Here is a 22081-nt window from a genome sequence, read left to right on the forward strand (position 1 = left end):
ATTTATATATACATATTTGTGCCCAAAAAAAAAAAAAAAAAAGAAGGTAAATATAGGTAGTTGTATTAAAATTTTAGGAATGTTACATTAGAATCCCTTAAAGTTTGCATTAATTACAATATGATCTCTTAGATTTTGAAAATTACAACTAGCACCCTTGAGGTGTGGATAATCTTATTTCAAGAAGTATGATTAAAACAATATGGGTAAATGAAAACTTTTTGAAACCTAAAAGAAGATTAATGATATTTTTGAAACTAGAATGACTTAATTGTATTTAAGTCAAACTTTGAGAGAGATGGATGAAATTAACCTTAAAATTTTGGACAATATTAATATGAAATGTTTTTAATGCCATGAAGATTAAAGAATTTCTGCAGTTAAAATTAACTAACAACCATAGGCTAACATATCAAAATAAAAATAATAATAATAATAACTCAAATCTAAAAGTGTATCGTTATAGGTATTTAACTAGTTTGTTAAATTAATAACTAAGTATACATGTATCGTTATTTATTTGGTTAACATATTAATATAATATAAATATAGATAAGTCAACTATTGAAAATGTAATTAAATATAAATAAATTAAATAATAATATGTGTACACTTGGTAAATAACCTGGCAAAATAAATGTTGTAAACCCATATACATATATTGGTGTTTTTGCTCTCTATTTCTATGGAAATGAAGGATCTCAAGCTAATTGAACATTATATGCCACATTATATGATGTTTATCCAATAGTTTGTATTAAATCCAATCATTTTATTCAAAACCAAATAATTCGCTAAACTTCTAACAACCTTAAATGATATTATAAGTTTCCTTTTTTATTATTTTAAGAATTATTTTTTTAATAAAGAACCAAATCAATAATATCTTTCTTCTTTTTCCAAATCAAATATTGTTAAATTAATATATAAATGCTAGTAATTTATTTATTTATTTATTTTTTTGGGTGATAGATAGCCATTTAAATGAAAAAGAATATGAATCACCATAACGAAATATTTATGATTTATCAACACTTAATGATTCCAAAAACTTCATAATTTTTTAAAATAAAATAATAAAAAGATTTTGATTTCGTCCACTAAAAAAGATTTTGATTTTCACTTTTTTTTTTTCCCCTTTCTTTGGAAATAAGATTAGTTTAGAAATTTGTCTACACACACACACATATATATATATATAGTCTTTCTACAGTCAGGACCATCCGGATAGAGTTGCATGCAGACCCATGAAAAACAGACGCTACCCACGAAAAAAATGTCGGCTTTTCTCTTAGAATAAAAGCAGATGCTACAAAAAAAAAAAAAAAAAAGTCGGCTTTTTCTAAAAAACATCGATTTTGCGTCGGCTTTGCTCTTGATCCGCACGCAACTCTATCCAGATGGTCCTGATTATAGAATCGCCCTATATATATATATATATATTAAATTCATCTAATGTATAAAAATCATTTGTATTTTGTATTTAGCATTTATTTAGAAAATATTTATATTTAATATTAGCCAAGAGCTTTAAAAAATAAGTCATAAATATAGAAATTATCAACTATATGATTTATTTCTTAAACTATCCAAACTATTGGTGATAGCTAGTCAATTCGAAAATTATTTTCTAATGATAATATGCCGAAGGCTATTTATGATCATTACTCAATTCATATATTTTATTAAGTTTTTTTTCTTTTTAAAAAACTTGACTTTTTAAAGAAAATTATGCTTTTGGTGATTTTAAAAATTGACTTTTTATAGAAACTTCACAATATCTAATAGACCTTCTAAAAATAGATAATCATCTTAACAGTAGTTTGTTTTTTATCACATCAGCTTAACAAGACATTTAAATAGAGTTATTAAAAAAGTTTTTTTTTAAATGACTGTCTATTTTTCCAATATGATAAAAAAAAAAATTAGCAATAATCAGAGTATTAAAATTACTTTAATACTTTATGTGTTCCATTTGTGTGGACATATTATTTCGAATCTAAAACAATTTGAACAAAAATATATATTTGTGCAAAACTAGGTTAGTACTTGAAGAACAATCAAGAAATGCTAGGAACTAAGCCATAAACTTTTTCTAAGGAAAAATTCTAATTGTATTACCAAATAAATTTTATATATTTTCATTATAAATTTATATGTTTATCCTCATTTAAAATTACTATTAAGAATATTTACTAATTAAACATATTTGTGTTAGAAGTATATAATTAAATATTATGAATGTGTTCAGAAGTATACAACTGAATATTTCAAATGCATTCAAAAAGTATGTAATTAAACGCCTTTAGAGACAAACATATCAAGTATATTCAGAAGTATGCGAATGAACATTTCAAATGTATTCATAAGTATATGACCAAATGTTTAAAGACATTCATGATTTTAATACTGAACATTCTAATAAATACAATTTTTCATTGCTTAAAAGTGTTTTAACAATAAAAAATAAAAAAAATTGTGGAACTTCTATGACTATAAGTTTCGTCCAAAAGCATTGTAAAGAATTTTTTTGAAGCGGTATTTGATTTGTAAGTGATTTATGGAAATATATATATATATATATATTAATTTTGCTACAATTGTATCAATTGTAGATATTTTATATATTAAAAATATTATATAAAAATATTTTATATTTTTATATATTTAAATAATAATATATAAAAAACATACTGTATAAACTTTTTTTTTTTTTAAATTGTTAAAAGAAAAATTCTCTTTTCTTAAGGAAAGCTATTTTAAAGTGTAACGTTTGATGAGTTTGTCTTGGGTCTTCCTATGCTGAATGCGGCATCTATTTTATCGACTTTTGAAGCCAATGACAATTCTAAAAAATCATGTGGTTCTGGTAAATTCCAAATTGGGATCTTTATTTAGAGTGGAACCTTTGACTTTTTTTAAATTTTTTAAATTTTATTTTTTTCTTTCTTCCCTGTCAAATTTTGTTTTGTTTAACAATTACTTTTCCATTATATTAAATTTTTTTAATTGATAATTTTATCAAAATTTAAATTAATAGTTCAGAAAAGTTATTAAATTCTTAGAATTTTTAAAATCATAAATATTGTGTGTGTGTGTATAAAAGATGTGTCTCTTTAAAAGCTACAACCTATTGAGAATTTGTAAAAAACAATCCAGAACATAAATCCTATAGAATAACATATATACGTGAATAAAACAGATCATGGAAACAATTTGCTATATTGTCTTTTAGCTCAATTGCTATATTGTTTTTTTTTTTTTTTTGGTTAAACAATTGCTATATTGTTAAGTATTGAGGCAGAGCAACCTACGATGAATGTATAAACCGAAATGAAACAAATCCAAAATGAACGAGTATCAAAGTCAAAAGGTGCAGCCTAGCTAAAATAAAAAGGTGCGCTAGTCCATATATAACAAGGGATTATGAACACCCCCACTCACCCCCACCCCACCTCACCCCCCCCCCCCCCCCCCCCCCAAAAAAAAAAAAAAAGAGAGGTTAGACTTGAGATTGTTTCAAAAAAATAAAATAAAAAAAATAAAACACTTTTTTGACTTCCCCTCTCTACCCTCTACTTTTTTTCAACATTTTTGTTTTTCTTTGCATCAAAACTATTTTATGACTGTATACACAATTAAGAAGAAATAATACACAACATATTCGCAATACTATTCTTATTTCAATTTAAAGACTTATCTGGAGTTTGATCACTTCTATAAATATGTTTATGGTCAATCTTCGATTGGGTGTATTAATTTTTTCGAAACGTGCAAAAATGAAATATATATATATATATATATATATGAAAAAAAAAAATTAGAAAAAAAACAAATAAACAAACACTTAAATTATTTTGTTTTCTGTTTGGCATCCCAAATGGATATATATATGCATCAAACTTGGTAGCTCTCGTCGCAGCACAAAAAGCAAATTAAGAGACGGCAAAAATGGATCTTCTTGATTTCCTTCATTTCAAACAAAAACCACTCTCCTTCCTATCTTTTCAAAAGGTTTTATTTACGAAATAACAAATGAATCGTCATAGTTATCTTTCACACTTGTCGCCGAAAGTAATGTTGGTTTACCTAAAAAGAAATACATACATATATATATATAGAGTAGTTCTATAGTGTGGACCATTTGCATGCAAAACACACCAAAAGTCGACACTTTTTGGGAAAAAAAGAAAAAAAAAACATCGGATTTGCTGTGTGCGTTGTATATACACAGCAAAACCGATATTTTTTTTCAAAAAACGTTGGCTTTTGGTGCGGTCCGCATCCAGATGATCTGCACTATAAAATATCCCTATATATATATATATATATATATACTGCTACATATATCAAAAAGTCTACCAATGTTCACCAATATGATATGGTAAGATAGGAGTTATTATTTTATAGCTTAGAGTTTAGGGTTTAATCAAGGTTTAAAATTTCAGTATCAATGGAAATATTAAAAGTTTAAAATATAAAAATTTTCATGAAAATATCGGAAAATATCAAATATCGATAAAAATTCACAAATAGAAATTTATATTAAAAAATAGAAAATTTTGTTAAAACTTTAGAATTAACTTATTTATTTAATCAATTATCAAATTAATTATAAAAATTGCAAAAATATTGAATATATACTGTATATATTTTAATGAATTTAATTTACAGTAAGAGATAATGATCATAAATAAATTATTATTAATAAAAATATGTAAAAAAAAATGTATATTTGAGAAAAATTGTTTATTAATTACAATAAAACAATTATTACAATTACATTATATTTCATAAATATCATCTCAATACTTATAGAATTCTTAGGTAGTTGAAAATTATTGATCTCTTTCTCATTCTTATTTTGAGATATAAAATGTAAAAAAATAATTATTAAAAAATCATGTATTAAATGTAGTTATGCTTGATATGTAGTATAATATATTCTATCATCTTTTTATTTTTATTTGCTTAATGTTATTAATTTAAATACCATCAATCAAATTATACATAATATTGTATTTCTATATTATTATTTTATATTTTTATATAATCAACTATTAACTTGTAATTATGTATATATATATTTTATCGATAAATAGAATCTATCAAGATTATTCAATTTAATTCACTCCGTTTTATTTATATCATTACATATTTAAAAGGTAAAAAATATATATATCAATAAAATTAACTTGATAAAATAATTTAGTAAAGATCAATAATATTTATGAATTTTTTTATAAAAAAATGAAAAAAAAAATTTCATTGATATTTCCAAAAGTTTCAAGAAAATTTTAGAAATTTACATGGAAATTTTTGAAATTTCGATAGATATTATGGATTTTTTAACTAAATTATTAAAGATTTGATATGGAAATTTTTATGGAAATTTCGTAAAATTTTAGAAATTTTAATGGATATTACGGAAATTTTATTCGTTTCCATTCGGGATCTAAATTTCTTTTCGTCTCCTTAAAAAATAAAAATTTCATAAAAAATTTGATGGAAATTTCAGATATTTAAAACCTTGGGATTAATCCATGCATTTACACAAGTTTTATCTGTTTAGTAAGGGATTATTCTATGAGTCCATAATTTTTCAATCTTATCAAAAACTATGTCAAACAAGAATTATGAACTACTTTTATCCTATCTCATTTTAGTTTAATTTATCAAACATATTTTTGAAAGAATAAATGTAATTAAATATAAACTAATAAAATAATATTCTCATTTAGCAAAAGTTTTTTTATCCCTCCCTAACATTATTCAATGCATAATGTTTGTGGCTCACAATCATGTTTAATGGCACTATATTTATTTATTTTCTAAATAAAGTCTATCCTATGTGGTTGGATCGATTTGTTATTTTAGCATCATATCATCATTTAAATGAAAATTTAATGGTTATAAATGATTGATCTTGTAGAACTTATTTATGCTTATGTACTCATACATATATATACAGTCAATCTATTATTAGAATATCAAATAAATTTTTTATTAGAATATTACTTATTAGTCATTGGATTTTTACAATGATTGAAATTTAAAAATGTATTTAAAATTTTATATAAATCTAGTAAAATACTAAAACTTTAAAAGAGTAAATTAAATTCTATAATAACTCATATTTATTCAAAATATAGTTTTAAATCTTAGCTCTTTTAAAGATCCAAAGGTCAGTAAAAATAATTCTAATAAAAAATTCATTAAGATGAGAGACTAACTGCACATGCATATATATATATATATATATATATATATATATATGTATATTTGTGTGTGTCATAATAGAAATTTTAATTTACCAAGAAAAATAGTGAGAGAAATTCTCTTATACATTTTATTAAACATTGAAACACATCATATAAATATTAGTGGGATTTATAATTTAATATAAACACATCCCATCAACAGGGGTAGGATGCATTCTAGGTTGATCCTAAGTTTTATTTTTTATTTTTTGGATAAAAATATATATAAATATGATTTTAATAGTGGGCTACAATGCTGATTATGGTGGACAAAATTGATATGGTGCCATATATATATATATATATATATATGAATGGAAAGTAGAGAACATTAAGAAATAAAATCAACGTCCAAGTTGGTTAAGTGGGGAAATAGAGAAAAATATCCTTGTATCTTCACTACTATTTATTTATTTATTTATTTAGACAAGTTGCATATATTATATATGCAACTTTATCATAGAAAGGATCAGCTTCATTTTATTAGATGAAAATTTAATATCAAACATTATTTTGCGGGAGTCAATTTTGCATCAAAGATTAATGCTCCCGAAATGATATTTGACGTTAAGTTCTTATCTTATAAAGTGAACTTAATTCTTTCTATAATAAAAGCCAATTGTATATGTGTGTAGTGGATAGGTCTATTTTGTAGACATGTTACATGATAGAGTGTTTGCTCTAAAAGAAAACTGATCTCCCAAAATAATATTTGACGTTAAATTCTCATCTTATGGAATAAATATGGTCTTCTCTATAATAAAACTGTGTATATATATAATTTATTATCTTGAAATATATAATATATATATCTATGAACTTGAATATTTGGGTTTTTTTATTGTATGATTTTGATAGGAGATTGTTATTGTTTTATGGTGAAAAATTATAAAGATAATATATTATTGAATTCTTGTTTTTTTTTTTTTTAATATGGTTTAGAGTATAATATTTTCATTGTTTTATATTTGATTATTATGAAACTAATTTGTATACGTATATATTCTTTCTCTTATCATGGAATTTTTTATTTAATTAAAGAGTAATTGGCATATTTCCTCCATAATTAAACATGTTTTGGTATTTTAATTCCTGGACACTTGAATTTTTAGCACTTTGAAATCTGAACTAGAATTTTGCTTAAACAATTTATTATGTTTAGGCATTTTAAGACCATTTTTCAATCGAAGTTTGGCTTGAGGACAAAAGTGTCCAAAAAAAAATTTTCGGGAGTAAAGTGCCAAAACATGTTTAATTAAAAGGAAAAACATGCAAATTACCTTTAATTAAATTAAAAATACTTATGTAGCAAATGCTTATTAGTTGGTTTCATTATCCATTATTATTTGGATTTAAATTTAAAAATCTAAAATAAGATGTAAAAACTTTTAGTATTTGCTACGTAAAAATTCTTGATTTAATAAAGTCAAGAATTCTTTAAATATAGAATATATATATATATATATATATACAAGTAATAAACTATTGAAAACATATTTCCAACATAAGATGGGAATATCTTGATGTGACAAATACATAGAATGTTACTTTAACTAATAATTTAATATCAAAATTCTAGTTTGACAAACAACAATTCTTAGCGTTTGCAACTTCATTAAGTACCTAATATAAAGTAAAAACTCAGTTCCTAATATATCAAAATGCATATATATATATATATATATTATATTTTTTTGTGTAAATAATTAAATTGACAATGATTTGGGAACATATGTTTTGGATGGAAATTTTTTGCATATTATGATTTATGAGTAAACATGATGGAATTTATAGTTTTGACTTGAATAGGGAATGTTTTGAATAGCCTTACGATTTGGCATATAAAAAATAAGATATTTGAAGACGTTTATCATAAGTTGATTGTTTTGGAATTGACAAAATAAATTCGACGGAAATTTTGGTTGAAAAAGAAATAAATTTGATAACTTAAGAAATGATTATAATTTGGTTAAACCCTGGTTAATGATATGAGGGGTTATTCCTCCCTTGGGTAAAAGATCTTAAAGCTGATCGGGATCCGTTTATACGGGGATATACACGATGAATATAAGCTGAGATGGTTGTTGTGATCGTGGATGAAATTTCTTAAACACTAAAAGATGTTAATGAATTAATAAAATAAATGGAGTTTCTACTATTTTACTTTGTCTTCGGTTTTAATTGAAGAAATGAATCTTGCACAACTTTTTATGGTTATAGTTGGTTTTGATAAAAGTTTATCATTTTCGTGCTTTTATTTAAGTATAACAGATTGTTTTTCGTGTCTTTACTTGAGTATAACAGATTGTAACTTCATATTTAGATATGTTATTTGTGAAAGGTTTTGATTTTAAATTATATCATATAGTTGTTTCAAAAATTCCATTTGCATTGAAAATTTTCATATATTTATTTTAAAGCAATGCATTATAGATTACTTATTTTATTGGGCTTGTCTAAATTCATTACTTCCTACTATTTCAAGAAATCAGGTAGTTGTCGATACTGATTTTTTTCCAAAGCGTTCTTGAGAGCTTGTTGATTTAATTAATTAGCTAGTTTTGAATAGCTAGTATACTAAGTTTTTATTAGTAAAATATATGAATTATATATATATATATACTGAAAATTTTGTATGACATCTGTAATATTTTATTTGAACCTAAGTGTATGTAAAACTATATTGGATTTAATTAAATATTTTTGTGTAGATTGTAGGTGCAAAGTGGCCCTATATTTATGTTTATTCTTCTTGTTTCGGGTTGAGGGGACTTGAGGTTCCATTGTGATTGTAGATTTTGAACTCTGGATATTTCGAAGTGTTTTAACAGGTTTTGAAAATTGTGCGATGTTCGAGAAATACGGGAAACCTGTCAAAATTTTTGTACAGTCTCCTTTCTTAATAAAAGAGTTTTGGGTTCAAATTTAGAGTTGACGATGAGCCAAACGAATTTGTATTGTAGTTTATTTAGTTCATGTTAAATTTTATTCATTTAAACATGATGCATTATTTAATCCCTATAAATATATTTTTAAATTTAATATTTTAATTCAATAATTGATAAAAATAATCTTAATGTTAAAAAATATTATTAAAAAAATTAATTCTAAAACCATTAAGTTCACTATGATTTTGATATGAGCTTCAATCTCTATATATTTATTTATATACAATCCGATTTATACGAAGACGTTAAATTGAGATTCATAGCCAAAAATAAATAAATAAATAAATAAAAATTGAGATTACTGTGAGAATGCATGTCTCATAATAAATATTGAGACGAATTTGGTTTACAATGTGCTCAAATTAGTATGCTAATGTGTACAATGAGTTGGTGACTGTGAGTTGTGACGCATGAAAACTGGCATCGTAAATTCTTTACAAAAGGAATGTGATTTGGACCCACTATGATAGAAACTTAAGAGTATAATGGTGCGCCAAAAAGTGGCACGTGTTTGGAAAGTGACAGCCGCTAGAGGTTCCTCATATATATTTTTTCTTTTTCTCTTCTTTTAATATTATGGATCGATATTAAGACTGCATTTACTATGTTGACGAAACAGTGAGTCATCAACCCTACCCAAAAAAAATAAAAAAAAACATGAGCGATTAAAACAGTGTACTATCTTAAATCTGTAACTTGCTTAATTTTATGTCTCACTTTTACAGAAAACCAAAGGGCCCTCATGCTAAGTTGCTAACTTTTGTTTATGCATTAAGGGGCTCTCATGCTAAGTTGCTAACATTGTTTATGCATAGTTCTTTGTAAACATATGCATTTATTTATCTTTTAATTGTTTTGGTTTTTTTTCAGCTTTCAAATGTAGATTTGTTTCAAATTCTGTGCTAAACTAAGCTTGAAAGAGATCTGTTTGAGATTGTTTTTGGAGCCTTAAAACTTATTATGAAATAAACAAAAGCTAACTTAGATGTTTGGTAAAACTAAAAATATCTAATTATCTGATAATCTAAATGCTTTAAAAGTTCATTTTGAGAAGCATTCTTTAAATTATAATTTTACCTTTTCTCATTGACTATCAATAAAATTCTAATTTTGACCCTTATTTATATAGCTGATTTTTAATTTTTTTTCCCTTCAATTTATAGTTTCATAGTAAATGAGATTAGATACATCTAATATTTTTTTCTTTTATATTAGTTGTCGTGAATAAAAAAATATTATGTTAAACAAAATGATTAATTTTTGTTAATTTTCCATAATCACAAAAATTATCTACTGTTAATGTGAATGATTTATTAATTGAGCTAATCTCATTTGACATATAAAATGATTTATAATCTTACATACAATAACAAAAATAAGAAAATTGTTTACAATGTTATTATAATAGTACTACAAAGGATATAATAATAATCAATAGCATTTTTAGTCATTATATAGAGGAGAAAATTTCAACTGCAGTCTCCGGGATTTATCATAATTCAATTTCGATTTTTCAATTTTTTGATATTTTAATTGCAATCTCTACTTTAAACAGAGGTTTATTTAGTGTTAAAAAAGACAACTGCAATTACATGTATATCCCTCGATTTAAATATTAATTTTAAAAAATTTACTTTTCACATCATTAAATATTTATTTTATCGAATTAAGTTAATAAAACCAAAGATAAATCAACAAAATTTAAATTTTAAATATGAATTTTATAAGAAAATTAATAAAAGTTGTCTGTTTTATAAATTTATAAAATTTAAAAATTAGTTCATTTAGTTCCTAAAATTTATAAATTTATAAATAAACTTATTTAATTCCTACCATAACCTTTTACAGAGTTTTTTGGATTTCATTGTAGAAACTCTTAAATCTGCCACTCCATCCTAAAAGGTCTTGTATAGAATTAATTTCTTAAATTACTAATTTAGCGTTTGAAAACTATAGTATATATCCACCAATTTATAATTAATTTCTTAACTAACAATATCTATCTATGTTTTCAGTGAAAATCAGCAAGAATGAAAAAAGACCTGTGAAAGCCATGGTAGAAAAAAGGAAGAAAAGAGATCGATAGAAGGAAAGAGGAAAAAAAAAAATTGCATATTTTCCAAAAAATAATATGTGTATATATATATATATAAATACATTTTATTAAATGTGCAATTACATATTTACAATCTTCTTCATAGACTTCTTTTTATATTTTATATATTGTTATTTATTGCTTTAGTTTTTTTTTTCAATTTTTAATGTGTTTTTTTTTCCTCTCTCTTTAAGATCCAAAAATAAAGAAAAATATTTGTTAACTAATCTTGCAATTATCATGTTAGGCCTTAGGGAAGAAAAAAAAATATTTTTGAATGTTTTATTATATTATATGTTTGCAAAAAATTATATTTTTGTTTTAAAAATATAAAATGACTTATTTAATTTTTGACCTTAACTTTAACCGAAGAAAATAAACGATAGGGACTGTAGTTAAATATAAAATAGTTGGGAGACTGAAATTGAATTAGAGCAAATCTCAAAGATTGCAGTTTAAATTTTTCTTTTTTGTTTTTGTTTTGGTAAATAAAAATAATTCATTGCAAAACGTACAAAATGCCTCCAGCAAAGGAGGATTACATAGCTAGATTGATGCTAAGCATTTCAGAAGCCAAAATATCCCTTGGATGGGAGTCAATATTACAAGAGTTTAAGTAAAGTCTGCATGTAGTGTTTTCTTGGCAATGCAGTCAACCAATTAGTTTATATCTCTAGAATTCCAACTCATCTTCTAATTGTTTTTTACAAATAAGGATTGAAGGTGGAGCACATATCTGGTATCCCAACCTGTAAGGTCTTAGAGCTTGAAATTCCTTTGGCCACTTTGGTGGAGTCTAATGCTCAAGTGAGTTTGTCCCACCTATGTTCAGCTGCCTCTGTTGTTGCCCATCTCATGGCTTCCAGTTCTGCTTCCAAAGGGGAGACGAAAGCAAGAACTACTTGTCCTTTAATAAAAGCGATATCTGTATTGATTTTTAACCAACCTTATGAGGGTAGCTTTTAGAAGGTTTTCCCTTATAGATAGTTATAGCAATTAAATATTATTATTTACTAAATACTTAAATGTTGATTTTAAAACCTATAACAATTTCAAAATGCATATTTAGCAAACACTTGATTAATTCATTCTACACCTAATTCTTTTTTCATACAGTTAAAACTAATTATTTTAGAAGTTACAACACTATCAAACCAAAGCTTAATTTGAGGTTGTTGTAGCTTATGAAAGGATCGATAAAAAACTCTGCTTAAGCAATAGTTAGTTTTTGTGATAATCTAATTAATGTTTGGTAAAGTATTATTGTATGATTAGTAAAAATTGCAAAATTATAATTTAAGTGTTTAGTAAAAATACCTATTTAGCTATTTTAATTGTATATAATGATCTTCATTGATTATTTTTCTATGTGTATATATATTATTACTATATATAAATGGATAAAAATAAATTTTATTATTAGCTAAATCATACAATAATTATTTTAATTTTGAAAATTTGATTATGTTAGAAAAAGAATATGATATTACTTCTCATATCCTAATTTTTAAATGACATAAATTATTAAAGAGTTTAATATCTATAAATTTATCAAATACTACGTTTAATAGAAAATTCTCCTACAAATAATAAATGAGGGTTTAAAACCCCAAACACAGAGCAAGCCTAAAATGAGCTTAGAAGCGGTAAAATTTTGAAGGGCGTTTTGGTCTGGTCAGACAGTGTTGTAATATAATGAAAATTTTATTTTCTTTCTTTTTGGACTTTCTCAGGGATTTCCTATGTGCTTGTTGCGGGATTTCCTATGAAGTATGAACATAGAAAAGAAAAGGGTGCGAGAGACAGGCGTGGAAAGCAGAGAAAGGCAAAGAAATAGAGGAAAGAGAAAAGTCCTTATTCTTTTGGGTTAGTTCCTCCGGTACATGAAGCTCTAAAACCCCACTTCTCTTTACCAGTCACTTCTATATTCAATATATATATATATATATATATACACTGCAGATCTTTTCTTTTCCTGCAATTTATGCCACTTTCATTACCTCATTCGACTAATGAACATTTATGATTTTCTAGCTAATGGGTATCTGTGAGCCATCAGCAATATATAAAAAAAAAGAGTTACTTTCTTTTCCTTCTTTTGGGTTATAAAAAAAAAAGAAAAAAAAAAGAGATTTTTTCTTTTTTTAAATATAATTTGTGCTTATATTCTTGGGTTGCTGTAGTTGAAGTGCTTTACTTTTCCCACTGTCCACAAGCATAGATTCTCTCTTTTCTCTTTATGTGCGTTTGCAAACTCGGAGACTATCTTAGCTCATTATCTCCATTGATGTGCATTTTTGGCTGTTGTGGATTCTTTGTTCATAAAGACTCCCTGCTTTTGCCCGTCTCTTCTTCTTTTTTTGGGTGCCTTTCACTTTCTGATAATTTTTTATTTTTAGAAGATTTCAGACGGTGTACAACTGTTTTAAGGAAGAGTAACTAAGCAAATTCATGGGTTCTATTCCATTTTCACCCTTCCAATCGGGTATAAATATATGGCCAATTTTCATTCTCTTCATTGCAGGAACTCACTTTCATTGTAGCAACAAGTGGCAGCCCCACTGTATATACTCGCATCCAAAAGAATGAGCTATAATAGCGCCACTCTTGGTTCTGGTTAGTCATTTTCTTCCCCAGCCTGCACTTTTCCTGTGTAAATATGAAGTGTAATGTTTATAAGTAAAAACCTATTCTGTTTCTTCATAGATTGACCTTCTGGGTTTTGTGCTTTCGTGCAATATATTTCAGGTAGTAGAACTGCTGGAAGAACATTTGAGTTTGGAAGGACCCATGTGGTCAGGCCAAAAGAGAGACACCAGGCAACTATAGTTTGGCTACACGGTCTTGGTGACAAGGGCTCAAGGTATAAATGCTATTCTTCTGTTTATTTGTAGCCACTGATAGTGTTAAATATATAAGTTTCACTTTACCTCAAATGGTAAGCCAGTTGCTCTATGGAGCTGAAATTCTTATGCATATTCAGATTATAGCTTTTTGTTTCATGTGTATACATGCAATGCAAAAATTTTGTTTTCTCAAATGGCGTTTCCTCTGGACGTGCATGGAGCAGCAGTTTTGAGATTGGCAATGTTGATTTTTAAGAATCATCTTCTACATTAGCATGATATTCCTTCTTTACATGCATCGTTTAGTATGAGTTGATTACTTTCCCTTTTGCATGTGCATATGCGTTTGCTGAAGATGGTGGAATTCTTTTATTCCAGAACAATTAGAATAAAACAAACGGAAGGAATTAATGAATGTCAAATTTTTGTCTTGTTCTTGTGGAGAAGTTTGTTCTTTACTTAAGTTTTAGAACTATAACTTTCTTTATTAGGAGATTCTGACTTTAATTGATATGACAGGGTAGAGCAATATAACCGTGAAGCCCCTCCAAAAAAAAAAAAAAAAAAAAGAAGCATCAGTTGTCTTTTTCTTCCAGCTTCTTATTTGATTCAAATTGATATAGCCTTGAATCAAATATTTGTTTATGCGAGAGCCTAGAATAGGGGACCACTTCTTCACCGGCTTTATTGTCCTTTAAACTTACAAAATTTAAATATAGTAACCTCCAATATTACATGTGGTACTAAACTACTAATTCAGAAGTTGTTGATGCCCTTTTTAATAATTATTATTAATCATCTGTCATGGGAAATTTATGTTGGCTTAGCTATTTGAATTATTGCTAAACCTATTAACAACTTTTGGGTATGTTCCCAAATAATATTTTATGATTTCAGTATGGAGTCTACTGCAAACCTTCTTAACTATTGGATTCTAATATTCACTTATTCCAATGTGTACATGGTCTCAGTTGAAGAGATACTAATACTATTAACAACTAAGCTAGATTTTTCCCTTTTTACTTTGTTTTGCAGTTGGTCTCAGCTCTTGGAAACCCTTCCTCTTCCAAATGTAAGGATAATGATTTTTTAAGTTTTAAACACCTTTAGAATTATGCACATACAACAGGCATCATCAGCTACCTAGCATTCATAATCATAATTACTTGTATTTAATTAACATAAATTTTGGTTCATTCCTTTTGAAATTTGTGTTGCAGATAAAATGGATTTGTCCTACTGCTCCAACCCGGCCAGTTGCTTTATTTGGTGGATTCCCTTGCACTGCTTGTAAGATTTATTCCCCTGAGGAATCTCATTATCTTGTGGTTGAAACCTTCATCATATTTCTGGTGGCTAATTAGATTTAATTCATAAAGCTTTCTGCATGAAATCACAAGTTTTTTCAGTAACTTATATATTATTTCAAAATTTTCTGATCTAACCTGCGGAGCGCTCTGAAGCATTGAAACTGGTTTATATCAGGGTTTGATGTGGGGGATATTTCAGAAGATGGTCCTGATGATTTAGAGGGGTTAGATGCCTCAGCAGCACATGTTGCAAATCTTTTGTCAACGGAGCCTGCTGATAGTATGTTTCTCTTTTCAGAGCTTTTGAAACTCTCTCTTACTTTCCTGCATATAGAATATACAGAACAATAGAGTTTACTCAGTTTAAGTAGGAATGGTATATATCCACAGTAAAGTCAAAATAAAACAGAGTTATTGGGTTAGTGAAGTTACCAAGGTTTTGGTGTTGTTTCCCTTGTAAAAAGTAGAAATAAAACTATAGAGATCAAACTTCTTAATCCCTATCTTTTTCCCCCTCCATGAAATTATGCTTAAACTGGTTAATGATTCACCTATCTTCTGTGCAGTCTTCATGTTTTGTGACTGTAAGTATTTAGAGATGCTGTGCTCCACATTATCTAGACTAAGATTTCTTTGGGCATTAACTTTGGTGTCAAAGGGAACTTGTTAATTGTATTTGATAGGTTTTATTCAAGCCACACTGTTCAGAAACGTTTCCTAAACATTTTCTCTATAACATCCTGTTATTTTAAAGATCATAAAATTGAAGAAGTTGAATATCATGAACCTCAATAGAGCGGGAAGTTTCTTTTGTGCGATTTGTATGGACTGAACTGCTTTTGATGTATTTTTTTTGTCACTCCCAATCTGTAATCATTTAAGGTTATTTAACAGGGCACTCCAATGCACACCAATCTTATAAAGCAAGATTTCCTAGTTAATTTCTGTAACCATGTCCATATTAATTTTTCTCTTCAGTTGTACTGTTTTATCTTGTCAGTTCTGTCCTATCTTATATATTGTCAGTTTAGTCTTCTCCCTGACTTCTATGATATATCTCTGGCCTTCTTTGTCAAAGTTGTCAGGATTGGATAATATAATGATCTGTGTCCCAATAAGTTTGACATGAAATTAAACCAAGAGTAAGATGGTAATCAATGATAAGAAACCTGGACAGTAGGTAATGATGTGGTATGAGTTATCATAGTTTCAGAAGTTTGGGATATTCTGAAGGTGATCAAGATTCTTAATCTTTAGTCATGTGGGCATATTGTTGTCATGTTTCATAGATGTTGCACAAAGCCTCTCATTATGAACATGTCATCATGTTAATGTTTTACTGTGTCATAGTTGGCTGTTACTGTTACTATGACGTACTATCTTGAGAATTGCAACTGCTTCATAACTTATGTAAGTTTTCTCTTATGAACAGTCAAACTTGGCATTGGGGGCTTCAGTATGGGTGCTGCCATTGCCCTATATTCTGCCACATGTCGCATCATAGGGCAATATGGGAATGGAAACCTGTATCCGGTAAACCTAAGTGCAGTTATTGGTCTAAGTGGCTGGCTTCCATGTTCAAGGTTTAGCTTCTATAATATTCATATGGCACAAACCACAAATGCATAAATTTAGAAATACACAGCAAAGAAACACAACTTGCATATGTTGTTTGTTATTGAAATGTAAGACTCATCTCACTGCAATTGCTTTTGCAGCACCTTGAGGAATCGGATGGAAAGGTCACATGAGGCTGTGAGGCGTGCAGCATCTATTCCCATTTTGCAATGCCACGGCTTAGGTAAACATGTTATTCTTGTTTTAGTGGCATATGTTTGTTGCATTCATCTGATTTCCTGAATTAGATTTTCAGTGGTGAGATTCAAGTTTACATACATACAAGCACACATAACTCTTAACACTTTGCAATATTTAAGACCTAGTATTATACAATGCTTGAAGTCAATCTTGGGGTTTTACAATTCTAGAAAAACACTTCATGTATCTGCTAATCCTATCATTCTGGATGGACATGTTCTTCTCGTCCATGCATGAATAAACTGACACACAACATAAACCTCATATGATCATTTCTGGAATTTGCAAATTTCTTGCACATAAATTTTTAGTCATTTTTTCTTTTCAATACCTGCTCTTGGATCATCCCACTGAAAGAACAATTGTTAATAACAACAGAACTCGGTTCAGTTCATGACTGGTTAATACATGATGCTTACTTCAAAACTTATTGCAGTCCTATACATTCAGAAGCATTGGTATTCAAGTATAGATATTCCATTAGCCCATTGCTCAACTTGCAAATATTTTTAACTCCGAACTTGAGACATTTCAAACTCATATTTTATCAGAGGCATATTACTTCTACATGTGATCCAGACGTTCCTTCCAAATAACTACTAATATCTTGTAGTCTTAATCTCTTGTTACAGCTGACGACGTGGTAGCCTACAAACATGGAGAAAAATCTGCTCAGGCCTTAAGTTCAGCAGGATTTAGAAATCTTACATTTAGAACCTATGATGGGTATTATTTGATTGATTTATTTCTGCCTTAAAAAAAAAAAAAAATCTTCTTTCCCAACTGCAATGTCACTAAAATTTAGTTGTGCAATGCAGGCTGGGCCACTATACAGTCCCTGAAGAGACAGATGAAGTTTGCCATTGGCTAACTGTGAATCTGGGGCTTGAGAGATCGCAGGCATACTAGAGAAAACTAATAGTTGCATGGAGATTCCGAAGTTGTGTTTAACCATTTTAGATGGCTAGGGAAGGCAGTCTAGAGTACACGGTGGACACGGTATACAAGGTGTGGCGGCATGGCTTGAGCTACTGCTACTATATAGCCTTTTAATCTATTTCTTTCTCATAAATAAACTAGAGTATTGGTCTACAAGTTATTTGTTTGCTATTTTAGTTTCTCTTTGGCAATTTGGGTTGGAAATTTTGAGCGAGTGGAGCAAGAAGAGTCTTGTCTCTCTACGTCCAAGAAATTTTGTGATAAATAAAATAACTCGTAATATGCATATACAAGGTGGGTTTATTTTTTCAGCTTTATTAAAAAAGAATGAAAATAATAATCGTATCAAAATGTGAGATAAATAGGATTGTATATGAACCAAAACTCATTTGGTGGCAGTGGAACATGCTTGGTTCCATACAACAACCTACACACTTTGTTTTAAGCATATTGAAATTCTGAATAGGTTAGTTCCTCGAGAACAATTAAATTTTCACAACCGTTTAGTTGGCTATATATGTATGCAGATTTATATATATAATATGTATTTTTTCTTAATAACCAAAAGAAAAACAATGCATGAAAAATATGAAACTTGTCTTTGTGGGACAATTTAGTCAAGAAACCATTGTGTTGTCCGATAATGAATTCAAATTTGAATCTCCATATACCCTTGTATTAAAAAATTTAAATATAGAAGGCGGACCTTATTGTATTATATGATTTTATATGTAAACCATTAGTGTATCACACTGGGAGAATATTTTATTTCTTATTTTGTCTTACTTTAAAAAAAAATGATAATAACAATTTCAAATTGACTGATGTTATCGAATTCAATTTTGTATCTTCTTCGTTTTTGTAAGATTTATGAATGACCGAGGAAATATTTCACCCCTATAACAATAATAATAATAATTATATTCCTAAGTAAGTAACCCCTTTGACTTGAAGAAAGCACCTATAAATAGCCTAACCATAACAATTTTAGCTAGTTTTATCTGTGCATTTTTTTTTCTCCTAATTCTCTAAACTCTCTCACTAAACATTTTACTGACTTGAGCATGAGAATGTCATCACTCAAGGCACCATATCAAAGTTGAGTCTACTATGTTCGTTCCCTATCTTTTTTGCAGGATTATAGACAAAAAAGAAGTACTAAATACAGTAAAGAAAAGTTTTTCACCCAAACAGTTTGGTGCCAACCTAGAGCGCTTGAATTCCATGACATGAAGGTTGAGGGCATTGGTTGAAAAACCACTAGGGGGAAAAAAAAAAAAAAAAGGAAGAAGAAGAAGAAGAAGCAAGCTATGAACCAATCTCCACCCATCAAAGAAAAAGCCATTGCTGCTATGATCTTTGGTGAAAAGGTAGTCACCATCCATCCCAAACAACTTATAGGATTTTAATTTGAAAATATTTTTTTCTTTCAGTCCCTTATTAATTCTGTGAAGAATTAATCCTTAAGAGCTGAGGAATTGTGAAGTTCAGTCATGCTTCAGATATTCGAACTTGTGCTCAAAGTTAAGAAAGGAAGAGGCAAAAATGATAGTGTTTTTGGTAAGTTTAAATGACTTAAGAGGGACGACGACGTTATGGCGTTAAGTAGGTACAGCGGATTAATTGAATCATTTGTAAGACATGTGAGGTGGTTAAGATGGTTATGAGAAAGATTAAATAATATTGGTTCACACCAACAATCAGCTCCATGTTAGCTTGAAAATAGTTTATATTAACTACCTTCGTCTTCTTCTTCGAGCTGCAGAGTTTTCAGAGTTGCAGAACATAGAAATTGAGTTGGTTTTCAAGGTTAGAGAGAGAAAGTTTGAATCTTTCTTCGTAGTATCAATTATGTGGGATGTTTTGTGAGTTTGTTGATGTTTTCTTTGTGAAAGCATTGTATGTGAGCTGTGTGAGGGTGTAAAAAGGCTTATGGGTTGGTTTGGGTGTTCTCTATGTGATTCACCATTGAAGAATATGTTAAGCTTGTGTTTTCCTCATTCTATAATAAAAACAGAAGCTCAGAACCTGAGCATGAGGACGTAGGCAATTCTTTTGGCCGAACCTTGCTCAAGTTGTTGTTTGTGTATTGTGTTCTTTTCTATTTTTCATTCTTGTTTTTCTCTGAATTCCACAACAAGTGGTATCAGAGCTAGTTCTCTTTGTTCCTCCGAGTGTGTTTAGAAAGATTCTACAGAAAGAATCTTAGGCTTCTTGAAAAGTCAATAATGGCTTTAAAAATTGAGGTGGAGATCTTCAAAGGCATGGGAGATTTCCTACTATGGATGAAAAAGATGAGGGTGGCTCTTGTTCAGATGAAGGTTGCTAGAGCCATAGACGGATCATTTCCTGCAGATTTTCTAGAGGACAAGAGGTTGGAAATTGATGAGATTTCTTTGAGTACGATCATTCTACATCTCTTATATAAGGTAGATGAGGTAATAACCACTTCTGAGGTGTGGAACAAACTCGAGCCACTTTATTTGGTAAGGTCTCTTCTAGATTGAATCTTATTGCTTGAGCAATTTTTTGGCTTCAATATGGATGCTTCTAAAGATTTAGACTCTAATCTTGACATGTTTAATCAAATAATTTTAGATCTTGCAAACTGCAAAGTTACCTTTAGTGATTAACATAATGCTGTAATTTCGCTAAAGTCTTTGCCTGAATCATATAGAGATGTCAAGAATGCCATTAAGTATGGTCATGATTCTCTGTCCTTGGATATGGTGATCGGCTCTTTAAAGTCTAGGAACATAGAAATGAAGTCTAAGTCAAAGAATGAAGGGCTTAGTGCTCGAGGTAGAAGTGTTACTAGGAATTCTGGAAGTATTGACCTTAGAGGCAAGAACTGAGACCATTCTAGATCAAAATCTAGAACTAAAGGTCGAAAATGCTACTACTATAAGAGGGAAGGTCATATTATGAGGTTTTGTTATAAGAAAAAGAAAGATGACAAAAGTAAGAACCATGAGAGTGGTGATTTTGTTGTTGTTTCATCTAATGAAGAATTTGGTGAGGTTTTTGTTGCTGATATTGAACAAAACAAGACTGAATGGGTTCTAGATTCAGGATGTTCGGTCCATATGTGTCCAATCCGTGATGTTTTTCAGTCTTATAAAGAATATGAAGGAGGACAGGTTCTTTTGGGAGATGACTACTCATGTTAGGTGGTTGGAATTGGGAATGTCCAATTCAAATTGTATGATGGTACTATCGGAACTCTTAATTCAGTAAGATATGTGCTTGGTTTAAGAAGAAACTTAATCTCCCTTGGTATGCTTGATGATGCTGGTTATATTTCTAAAACTGAAAATGGAAAAATGCGAATATCAAAAGGCTCATTTGTTGCTTTTAAGGGTATTAAGAAAAATGGCCTATATGTCTTATTTGGTGAAGCTGTTTCTAATTCTTGTAATGCTTCTATTCATGCTCTTGTTGATAGTACTGTGTTATGGCATAGTAGATTAGGATATATTAGTAAAAATGGCTTGTATTATTTGAATAAACAAAATATGTTTGGTAAGGACCAGATCAGTAAATTAGAATTCTGTGAAAATTGCATTTTAGGTAAGTCATATAGGCTTAGTTTGAACTTAAGTACAAGTAGAGCTAAGTCTATACTTGACTATGTTCATGTTGATCTTTGGGGCCCTGTTAAAGTTTCTACTCAAAGTGGAAACGGATACTTTATGTCTATAATTAATGATTGTTCGAGGAAGGTCTGGATAATTCTATTAAAATCCAAAGATGAGGCCTTCATTAGGTTTCAGAAGTGGAAGTTGTTGGTTGAAAATCAAGTCAATAGGTCTGTGAAGACCTTAAGGACTGACAATGGATTCGAGTTTTGTAATAGGGAGTTTGA

General features: G+C 28.4%; 1 protein-coding gene across 2 annotated transcripts; it reads left to right on the forward strand.

The window, feature by feature from the left end:
• The first annotated feature begins 13014 nt into the window (after nucleotides 1-13014).
• On the forward strand, nucleotides 13015-18527 carry LOC107421239 (uncharacterized). Of its 2 annotated transcripts, none has more exons than XM_048474967.2 (10): nucleotides 13015-13169; nucleotides 13828-13919; nucleotides 14052-14166; nucleotides 15185-15221; nucleotides 15370-15439; nucleotides 15635-15739; nucleotides 16892-17042; nucleotides 17178-17260; nucleotides 17910-18003; nucleotides 18096-18527. In XM_048474967.2, exons 2-10 carry the CDS (start codon nucleotides 13889-13891, stop codon nucleotides 18184-18186), a joined length of 777 nt encoding a protein of 258 aa, XP_048330924.1. In that variant the 5' UTR covers nucleotides 13015-13169; nucleotides 13828-13888; the 3' UTR covers nucleotides 18187-18527. The 2 variants fall into 2 exon arrangements, with proteins under 2 accessions (XP_048330924.1, XP_048330923.1); XM_048474966.2 differs by having other exon boundaries at nucleotides 13025-13182.
• The last annotated feature ends 3554 nt before the right edge of the window (nucleotides 18528-22081 follow it).

Source organism: Ziziphus jujuba, chromosome 5 (genome assembly GCF_031755915.1).
Source record: "Ziziphus jujuba cultivar Dongzao chromosome 5, ASM3175591v1".
NCBI classification, from domain to species: domain Eukaryota; kingdom Viridiplantae; phylum Streptophyta; class Magnoliopsida; order Rosales; family Rhamnaceae; genus Ziziphus; species Ziziphus jujuba.

Excerpts from the sequence above, each read along its gene's own strand:
- LOC107421239 (XM_048474967.2), top strand. The coding sequence starts at position 13,889 with ATGAGCTATAATAGCGCCACTCTTGGTTCTG. Across the intron at positions 13,920-14,051 it reads TAGCGCCACTCTTGGTTCTG|GTAGTAGAACTGCTGGAAGA; the intron begins GTTAGTCATTTT and ends AATATATTTCAG. Across the intron at positions 17,043-17,177 it reads GGCTGGCTTCCATGTTCAAG|CACCTTGAGGAATCGGATGG; the intron begins GTTTAGCTTCTA and ends TTGCTTTTGCAG.